The 10457-nt window shown below is 33.3% G+C and overlaps 1 protein-coding gene across 4 annotated transcripts; it reads left to right on the top strand.

Annotated features, from left to right (window-relative positions):
* The first annotated feature begins 997 nt into the window (after positions 1-997).
* On the top strand, positions 998-5761 carry LOC102588992 (eukaryotic translation initiation factor 2 subunit gamma-like). 4 transcript variants are annotated; one of them, XM_006345922.2, is made up of 9 exons: positions 998-1075; positions 2255-2475; positions 2644-2705; positions 3251-3363; positions 3440-3542; positions 3978-4205; positions 4278-4496; positions 4716-4976; positions 5190-5761. In XM_006345922.2, exons 2-9 carry the CDS (start codon positions 2370-2372, stop codon positions 5490-5492), a joined length of 1395 nt encoding a protein of 464 aa, XP_006345984.1. In that variant the 5' UTR covers positions 998-1075; positions 2255-2369; the 3' UTR covers positions 5493-5761. The 4 variants fall into 4 exon arrangements, with proteins under 4 accessions (XP_006345984.1, XP_006345986.1, XP_006345985.1 ...); XM_006345924.2 differs by having other exon boundaries at positions 1005-1075; positions 2352-2475; XM_006345923.2 differs by having other exon boundaries at positions 1005-1075; positions 2305-2475.
* Positions 5762-10457: the final 4696 nt, after the last annotated feature.

Here is a 10457-nt window from a genome sequence, read left to right as displayed (position 1 = left end):
TTTTACCTAGATATACCGTATAATTTTTTAACAAATGAGATTCAGTTGAGCCCCTTCTTAAGAATTTAGTCCAGAATGACATGATCTATAGTTTATGTGCACATCGCAATGGAATTTGTTGCTATTGAAAATCCATGCTTTTAAGTGAAAAAGGGTAAAGAGACGATTCTTTGTTCCCTGAATTTTGAATCGCGCATCGGTTGGCTTCGAGAATTAATTTGGAGTAATAACATTTGAAATTTCATAAAATATTAGATGAATACTTTTTATCTTGTCAAATTTTAGTGAACAAAATTATATGATATCAATGCTGATGAAAGTTAGTTGGTATATAATCGAAGTACGAGTAAGTTCATCCAAACACCATTGTAATAGAAAAAATGTAGACAAAGTGTAACAATTTTCTTTAGTGTAACCACAAAATACCATTGATAATGCGAGAAAAAACTTGCTCACAGCCATTAGTATTTACACAAAATTAATAAAAGTTATCATGGTTGAATAGTATTTCCTTCGTCTCAAATTATTTATCGTATTTCTTTTTTACATTCTTCTTAAGAAAAAATTAAATAGGAGAAATTTTTTACTATCTTATGGTCATTTATGTCTCAACTCTTAAGATATAATCTCTTTATTAAATATACAATATTAAAATATTTTTGTAATCTTCTAGAACAATTACTACTAAAGATAAAATAGAAAAAAATAATTAATTTTGTTTTGACTTTTGAACTTCAAAAGTCACAAACAATTTCAGACAATTATTTTTAAAATTCATACTAGATAATTTGATACAGATTGGAGTACATTGATTCGAAAATACATACTAATTAATTAATCACAATTAAGTGATGAACTGTATTACAAGGAAGACACGTGTTATTATGGACTGGGTTGACCCACTGGCCCATGGGTTGTGGCCCAGAACCGGCCCAACTACTCACTTTAGTGGGCCTATTGGCCCATTGTTAAAGCCCAAATTCTAACTGCTTTGTTCGTTAATTCTTCTCAAACCCTCTCTGCTGCTGCTGCCGCTGCCAACTCCTCGTTGTTCTACTTCTCCGGCGGCTGATTTGTATGTTTTGCTAGCTTTCTCTCACATGCTTTCTCTCTCTACATATGTCCTATTTTGAATATTTTTAGTGATAAAATGCTGATTTTTTAGTTAATTGGATTAACATGTTGCTGTTTTTGCTTCTATTTCTTAAAATAAAGCCTCATTCGCTGAATAATATAGTAATAGTATTGAATAATGAAAAAAAAATTACATATTGTTGTTTACAGTTGTTAAAGGTGTGTACTACTTTTTTTTTTTTTTTTTATGTGGGAAGTGTTTTGGTAGAAATTTAGTAACGTGCTCGGCGTAGTGGTCAATGAAGTGGGTTGAGCACTATGAGGTCTCGAGTTTAAATCCTGTTAGAGACAAAACGCTAGTTGATTTGTTTCAATGTGTTCTAACTTTGGTGGTGGTAGGAGCTTACAAGTATCTGGTGGAATTAATTGAGCTGCACGTAATCTGGTGGTTATCAAAATAAAGAAAAAGAAATTTAGCAACTTCTTTTTAGAATCTCTGTAGAGACAAAAACACTTATGTGATTTCTTCCCATCTGTCATAGCCTTTGTGGATAGTGTTATCTGATACTTGGTGGTGGTGGTGGTGGGAGGTGGAAGGTCTGTTGGATTTAATCGAGGTGTGCGAAAGCTGACCCGGACACTACGGTTATAAACAAAGAAATAATGTCTTTATATGCCACTGCTATGTATAACCTATCAAATTGAGCATATTTATTGAAACCTGAACTATTATGGTTTATTGGCTTTAAATTCAACTAACATGATTCTAGTCTTAGCTTAGAAAACTCCAAGCGAATTCTTCCATCCACCTAACTCTTGGTGTATAGTTACTGCTGGTGGGTTGAATTGTAGCAGGTACTCAGTGGAGTATTAGAGTAGTGCATGCAAGCTAACCTGGATACTACTATTGTAAAATAAAAATATATTCAGCCTGATAGTGTCAATTGGTGATACTGATGCATTTATTAAAAAAACAAAAAAATGATGTCAAATCTAGATGTTAGAATTATCTGATGAATCCCTCTGTCATCAAGCGTGGGCGGGTGGAGATTGGTCTTTGATCAGCAATGTTCTATCTCCTTGGTATGGAATTGACAATAAAACAAAGTAAATAAAGAGTCATTCTGAACATTCTCTGATTAACGAAATAACTTTGGCGATTAAGCTGTGTTGTCTGTAGCCCTATGCTTTGAGTAGGCTGATGTGTTTCTCAACTTGATGGCTTTGAAGATGAATTTCTTTGTTCCGAAATTCATAGTTGAAACTTGCTTCTGAAGTATCGAACATCAGCCAAAATGTCTCGGAAAGGATTGATGGAGCAAGATCTAAGCAAATTGGATGTGACAAAGCTACATCCGCTTTCGCCTGAAGTTATTGCTCGTCAGGCAACAATAAACATTGGTAAACTAGTAATTAAGAATTATTGATTACTTGCATTCAACAAGTGCTTACGTTATTTCGTACATGGAATATACCTCTTTTTTTTTCGTTCCATTCTCTCTCCAGGGTAGCTGTTTATACACTTTAATTACTCACACTGAATTACTGAAATGTAATTTCATATTCTAGGTACTATTGGCCATGTGGCTCATGGGAAGTCAACAGTTGTAAAAGCTATATCTGGTGTACAGGTATGTCTGTGTTTAAAATTCTGGTCCTTTATCAATGGAGTTTAATTTGTTCCACTAGTTAATAAAGCTTTTGTCAGATTTGGCTGTCCTCTATTTAACTGTTGCTCTTGAGTTACAACCAAATGATATGTTGGTCTTAGTAAACTGTAAATATAGATACTTATTTACATATGTATTTGTGAGAAAAACTATTCTTTCTGTTGATCTTTTGATATCTAAGGGTATTTGCTATTTACTTCAGCAACTAGAAAGCATTTCTGAGTTTTGTGTCCTTTTCCTTTTGTTATGATTAAAAAATAAAGTAGCTCCACGCCCTCCTACTTTATATGCTGGTTATGAATCAAAGCTACTATTACATTAGCCTCTATTGCAACATGACACAGAGCTGGTATTTGGAGAATTAATTTGTCTTATCTGTTGTGGCTCAATTGATATTTCTTAGATGTTGATTTGTAAGTCCTTATTTGTTTTGGACTTTGTTTAGTCTAACTGTGTCCGGTGAAAGTAGTCAGACTGCAAATAACTATGCTCTCTTATTTTTGCAGACTGTTCGTTTTAAAAATGAGCTAGAGCGTAATATTACAATTAAGCTTGGATATGCAAATGCTAAGATATACAAATGTGAAGAAGAGCGCTGTCCTAGACCTGCATGCTACAAGTGAGTCCTTGATTTGAGAAAGAATCATTCTTGTACTTCATCTGGTAGCTTGTGTTGTAACAGCAGTCCTTTCCAGGGCTTATGGAAGTGGAAAAGAAGACAATCCCATGTGTGACGTCCCTGGTTTTGAGAACTGCAAAATGAAATTGCTGAGGCATGTGTCTTTTGTTGATTGCCCGGTAAGTTCCACACATGCCACTTTCTACAGTATGTATTACTTAAAATATTACTTGTGCATTCTGTTTTTATTATACAGATAAACCTTTATTGTCTTACTGAACATGGATATGACATACATCCTTACAATAGAAAAGTATCAAAGAAGAAATCTTACTGTGAATTATTACTGTTTTTCTTTTGTAATGAATATTCTAACATTACATATAAGCTTTGGTGTTCTTATTTAACTTGCAGTCCCTATTAACTTTCTCTACGAATTAAAAGAAGTCTAGGAAGTTAAGAATGGCATCAATGATTAACAATTCAGGCATAGACACTTTCTCCTGCATCTAGCCTTATGCCAGTTGTTTAGGTTCATTTTGCGACAATATCATTGTACTTGAGCATTTAATTTCCTGACATATCAATGTTTTATATGACATCTTTTACTTCAGGGTCATGATATTCTCATGGCTACTATGCTTAATGGAGCCGCAATTATGGATGGCGCCTTACTTCTAATTGCTGCCAATGAGAGCTGTCCCCAACCTCAAACTTCTGAACATTTAGCTGCTGTAGAAATTATGCGTCTCCAACATATAATAATTCTTCAAAATAAGGTTGATCTGGTTCAGGAAAATGTTGCTATCAACCAGCATGAGGCAATTCAAAAATTTATTCAGGTAAGTGGATTACTGGTATTCATTGGCCTCTCACAGGATGTATTATAAAACATATTTCAAATCCTTGTTCAGGGAACTGTTGCAGATGGTGCCCCAGTTGTACCAATATCTGCACAATTAAAGTACAACATCGATGTCGTCTGTGAATATATTGTGAAAAAAATTCCCATTCCTGAGAGGAATTTCACCTCACCACCAAATATGATTGTTATCCGGTCATTTGATGTAAATAAACCTGGTTTTGAAGTTGATGATATCAGAGGGGGTGTTGCTGGTGGCAGTATTTTGAAGGTATCTTTCTCTATTTCTGCAATCAATGATATGATGCAACTCATAGCTTCTTTAACGTTAGGCTTTTAGTTTGACCAAGTAATCAAGTAATGCCTGAAGGGCCATCTTTATTTGATTATCCCTTCAACATGTTCTGAGGCCTATTAGAGTGTAGACGTGAAGAAATGAAGATCTCATTGGAAGATGTTCAAGATAATGTTAATTATATTCTTTGCGCAGGGTGTACTGAAGGTTAATCAACTTATTGAGATTCGTCCTGGAATTGTTGTGAAAGATGAGAGTGGCAACATCAAATGTACTCCAATATATTCAAGAATAGTATCATTGTTTGCCGAGCAAAATGAACTACAATTTGCTGTGCCTGGAGGCCTCATTGGAGTTGGAACAACTATGGATCCAACATTGACACGTGCTGATCGATTGGTTGGACAGGTTCTTGGGGAGGTCGGGTCACTTCCTGAAGTTTACGTCGAATTAGAGGTAAAATGACTTCCTTGTACACATCAAAGACTTTTTAGACTTTAACGTCTCTTCTTAAAGAACTGATTTGTAAATCAATTACCTTTTCTTGTCTAAGTTTCAAACTACTGGCTCTTTTTATTTTTTTGTTTTTTATGATTTTGTTATCAAATAGGCTTGTTTTTATCTTCCTCTTAGAGTGCTCTTATGTATCCTTTCTTTATTTCTATACAGGTGAATTTCTTTTTGCTTCGACGTCTTTTGGGTGTGAGGACAAAGGAATCAGAGAGGCAGGGTAGAGTCTCAAAGTTGGCAAAGGGAGAAATCCTCATGTTAAATATAGGGTCTATGTCAACAGGCGCTCGTGTTGTCGCTATCAAGAATGTTTTCGCGAAACTGCAACTGACATCCCCCGTGTGTACCAGCAAAGGGGAGAAAATTGCTCTTAGTCGAAGAATTGAGAAGCACTGGCGTCTTATCGGTTGGGGCGAAATCCAAGCTGGTATTACTCTTGATGTTCCATCTTCCCCCTTATGAGCAAATCACACAACTAGTCACTCAACAGCAGGAAAAACTATTCAAACAAGAAGAGAATTTGAAATTCTGGATACTCTATATTCTTACATTTTTTTTGTTTATTTCTTTGTCCAAGTAGATTGTAACTTGTAATTCATTAATTTAGGTGGTTATTAAGAAGTTACACTAGTCTCTCTCTCTCTGATATTGCATTTAGAACTATTGAGTTCAAAAATTGCTGATTATTCACAAAAGAATTTTTAAGTGTGAAAAATAAGTAACTGAAATCATGATATAACCAATTGAATTAATGAATGGACATTGTTATTGTTGTACCCTAATGCAAGTATTATTTTGATTGTTTTCATGGCTTGAACTCGTGATTTATAAGTCACAAAGAGATAAATTGAGGCATATGGCCCTTCATCGAATCCTGCTAATGCAAAATGCTTTTTGCATTAGACTGTTATTTTTATATCAAATTTGAGAAGAACTTCCTTCAAAAGGATGCAAGTATGGTCGAATCAGTATGAGTTATTGTCATGATGCAAGTACTAGTGGTTGTTCTCATGGCCTGGCCTTGTGATTTATAGGTCACAAAGAGATGACTTGAGGTATATGACCCTTCATCGAACTCTGCTAATGCTAAATACTTTATGCATTAGATTGGTTTTTATATCAAATTTTAGAAAAACTTCTTTCACAAGGGATGTAAGTATCGTTGCATCAATATGAGTTATTGTCATGTGATCAGGACATGATCAGTCCAAGTTGTTTACACAAATGTAGTATTTTTGCATGTTTTCATGTAGTCAAACTAGCACTTAAGCTATTAAAACGAGCTTGTTTATTGGCTCATGCTGATTTGAATCTTACTTTAGTCGAGGCTCAAAGATTAATAATGACTTTAGAACTATGAGATAAATTCAATACAATGCAATGACACAACAAAATGTGTGCTTATCAAAATAGATTGTCCCTATCACTTGGAGGCTAGAAAATAAAAATAAAAATAAAAATTACTCCTATTATTATCAAATTGTACCTCTTTGTTATAAAATATTTAAAATATGATTTTACTCCTTGAAAAAGAGATACTATATATATCTTAAAAAGTTTGAATAATAGACTTCAAAACTAAGTAAAGTAAACATGATATAATAGGATTCTAAATTGAAACTCAAAAAGCTCAAATCATGAATCCCCTACGATACTAATATAAAAAAAAGGAACAAGACAAAATAGTCAAAACAAAATGTTGCAAAAATAATACTAGATCGCTAAAAGAACATTGGACTAAAGCATGATTTCGAATTCTTCGAAGATGAAGAAGCTTTTTGATCAGCCTGTTTTTTCTCTGTGTTGGTAGCTTCTTCTTCATCCAAAGATATTTGCTTGCTTCTGCATTCCACGCTACAAAATGGTTTATCACCCCTATCCATTTAAGAAATATATATATAAATCATTAATAATATGTTTAGTCCTCAATTATGAATAAATTTTGATCAAGTATATTTAACCTTTGATTTAGATTCTATCGTAACAAAAATTACACTATTAAATATGCAATTTGTGAAGAAAAAGAGTGGAAAAAAATAATAATAGAAGAATACTCACATATACATGTAGATATTTTGTTCAGGTGAGAGTTTTTTCTTGCAGAATGAACAAAATTCGAGAAACCCACAAATAGGTTTCGTTTCAGTTGTCATATTCAGGGCAATGGAAGTCGTACTTCTTTTTGAACCCTCATCACCTTTTAGTCCTTTCTTGCTCATGATTTTTGAATATCTCTATGCCTAAAGGAGGGGAGTATTTATACACACACATCAATGTAGTTTAGTAAGCAAGAAAGGAAATAGAGTTATTAGTAGTATGATTTTATCCAAATTTAATAATTTTGAATCAGATTTTATTAAAATCACAAATAATATTTTTGAATAAAGTAAATTAAATGAATTGAGGCGGTCAAAGTCAGTCAAACTCATAAAAATTAAATCGCGAACCTAATCTCACTTGTAGTTAGATTTATCATATTCTTATTTGTTTACTCTTATTTTGTCGTTTTTTCCCCACATATGATTTCACTTGTAGTTAGATTGTTCTCCGTTATCTTTTTACTTATTTTTTTGTAGTCTTATTTTCCTCATTTTACTGCTCAAGGGGAAAGTTAGGTGATAAATAATTATTGTGACACTTATATCTTCATTTTATGGATCAACTAAAGCAAGGTTTGAAACATATAGTGTATATAGGGTGTATATTTTATTATCCTTTTCTACTTAAATATCATGCTTTTGTTTGTTGCTATGCTTTTATCGTTAAGCTAAAATTATGAGTAAATTGTAAATTAAACTTCTATATGTTCCCTACTAACGCTTTGTTTGGATGGTTGTTATGTATTGTTTCATAATGTATCGCATTGTAATGTATCACATTGTATCGTATTGTATTGTATTGTTTTAATGAATACATTTTTTGGATAGATTGTATAGTTGTCCGTCATTACATAATGTCACACATTCATAATTTGAATGATGAACCTACAAAAATAGTAGGTTACAGGGTAGAGCTACTATGAAAAGGTAGGGTAAAAGATGAAAGATAATTATTAAATAATAAGTAAAGATAAAATAAAAAGAAAATATTAGGTAACAACGTGATCACATAGCACCCAAAATTCACGGTCTATAGCACAAGTAAAATGATAAATTTGGTCATTCCCGCTCTTGGTTTTGTTTGAACATTAAAATGTGAATGTTTGCCCCTCGAGACCAACTCATGCCATTAATAAAGTCTTAACAGATGCCCACAAAAAAATCTCGGTCAAAAACCCAACTGGATCACGTATCACCCAAATTTCATGGACTACAGCAGACGTAAAATGGTAAATTTGGTCATTCCCGATCTGGGCCTCATTTGAACTTCAAAATGCGAACGTTTGCCCCTTATGACCAACTCACGACATTAATAAGGTCTTAACGGACTCCCACTAAGAATTTCAGTGAAAAATCCATTGGGATCACGTATCACCCAAAGTCCATGGACTATTGCACACATAAAATGGTAAATTAGGTCATTCCTGCCCTGGGCCTCGTTTGAAATTGAAAATGCGGATGTTTGCCCCTTGGGACCAACTCATGCCATTAATAAGGTCATAACAGACGCCCATAAAAAAAATTGGCCATAAACCCATCAAGATCACGTATCATCCAAAATTCATGGACTATATCAAACGTAAAATGGTAAATTTGGTCATTCCCGCTCTGGGTTTTGTTTAAACTTTAAAATAAGTATTTTTCCCCTCGGGACCAACTCACGCCATTAATAAGGTCTTAACGGATGCCCACAAAAAATTTCGGCCAAAAACACGTAGGGATTACGTATTACCCAAAATGCATTGACTATAGCATATGTAAAATGGTAAATTTTGTCATTCCCGCTCTGGGCTTCGTTTCAACTTGAAAATGCGAACGTTTTCCCATTTGGACCAGCTCACACCATTAAAATATCTTCACGGACGCCCACTAAGAATTTTGACTAAAAACTTATCAGAATCACGTCACTCAAAATTCATGGACTATAGCATACATAAAATGGTTAATTTGGTCATTCCTGCTCTGGGTCTGTTTGAAATTCAAAATGCGAATGTTTGCCCCTTGGGACCGACTCACGCCATTAATAAGGTCATAACGGACACCCACAAAAAATTCGGCCTTAAACCAAAGGGGATCACGTATCACGCAAAATCCATGGACTTAAAATAGAAAATTTAGTCATTCATGCTTTGGGCCTCGTATATACTTGAAAATTCAGACGTATGCCCCTCGGAACCAACTCATGCCATTAATAAGGTCTTAACGGACTCCCACAAAAACTTTTAACCTAAAACCCATCGAGATCACGTATTGTTTATTTAAAAAAGATGTTTAAAGGGAAAATGACTGAGTTTTCGAAAAACCGATTAAACTTATGGTTTAAGAGAAATCGGGTTTCCAAAAGATCAGAGTCGCCACTTAATTTTTAGTAAAAAATCAAGAAAAAATTAAAGGGTTTTCAAAAGATTTAAACAGATAAAATCAATTGAAAATAAAAGGGTTCGAAGTTCAATGTACATTCCGAGAAGGTGTTAGGCCCTCGGAATGCCCGCTAACTCGCGGTTGACCAGCGATTTGACCAAAATGATTTTGACTAATTTTGAAATTTTAACTTAAGTAAAATAATTCATTTATTTTAACTAATTATTTTTTTAAATTTAACTAAGTAAGGAACTCATGACTTTGACTAATTTTGAAAGTTTAATGGATTAAAAGAACTCAATTATTTTAACTAATTTTGAAATTTTAACTAAATAAAAGAATTCATTTATTTTAACTTATTTATTTATTACTATTATCATTTTTATCACCTTATTTATATTAAGGGGGAATGAACTAAAAGGGAATTTTTCTAAAGGGGAATAGTTTAAGTATTTTCAAGACTATTATTAAAATAAAAATAAAACTAAGTAATAAAATGCATACTTCAATTTGAAAATAAAATGAAATGACCATTCTTAGGGAATTTAATCAAATTAAACTATAAGATAATAAAAAATGAAATGACCATCCTTAGGAATTTAATTAAATTAAACTATAAGAAAATTAAAATGTTAGTCAAATACAATAAAATAAATAAGAGAGGGAAAAGAAATAATCAAATTTGGGCCTATTACTGCCCAGAAGCATTGAGCCAAAATGCTGATTTTTTTGGACTTTAAACCCATTCCCGTTTTTGTATACACAAGTTGTATATCAGTGCATTCAGCTCGTATATCAGCCCCGTTTCCTGTATCTTAGGATGTATATCGAATGTATACAGCCCGCGTCAACTCCCAGAACCTGTATTTTGAATTTATGCCTAGTATTTCTACATTTGACCTGTATATCATTGTATATTCTGCAAATATTTTGCATATTCCTCTATATATAACGTGTATACAGCCTG

The sequence above is a fragment of the Solanum tuberosum genome, unplaced genomic scaffold (genome assembly GCF_000226075.1).
Source record: "Solanum tuberosum cultivar DM 1-3 516 R44 unplaced genomic scaffold, SolTub_3.0 scf00072, whole genome shotgun sequence".
Classification (NCBI taxonomy): domain Eukaryota; kingdom Viridiplantae; phylum Streptophyta; class Magnoliopsida; order Solanales; family Solanaceae; genus Solanum; species Solanum tuberosum.
This window is presented reverse-complemented; position numbering and strand designations above follow the sequence as displayed.

Excerpts from the sequence above, each read along its gene's own strand:
- LOC102588992 (XM_006345922.2), top strand. The coding sequence starts at position 2,370 with ATGTCTCGGAAAGGATTGATGGAGCAAGATCTAAGCAAATTGGATGTG. Across the intron at positions 3,364-3,439 it reads CCTAGACCTGCATGCTACAA|GGCTTATGGAAGTGGAAAAG; the intron begins GTGAGTCCTTGA and ends AGTCCTTTCCAG. Across the intron at positions 4,497-4,715 it reads CTGGTGGCAGTATTTTGAAG|GGTGTACTGAAGGTTAATCA; the intron begins GTATCTTTCTCT and ends TTCTTTGCGCAG.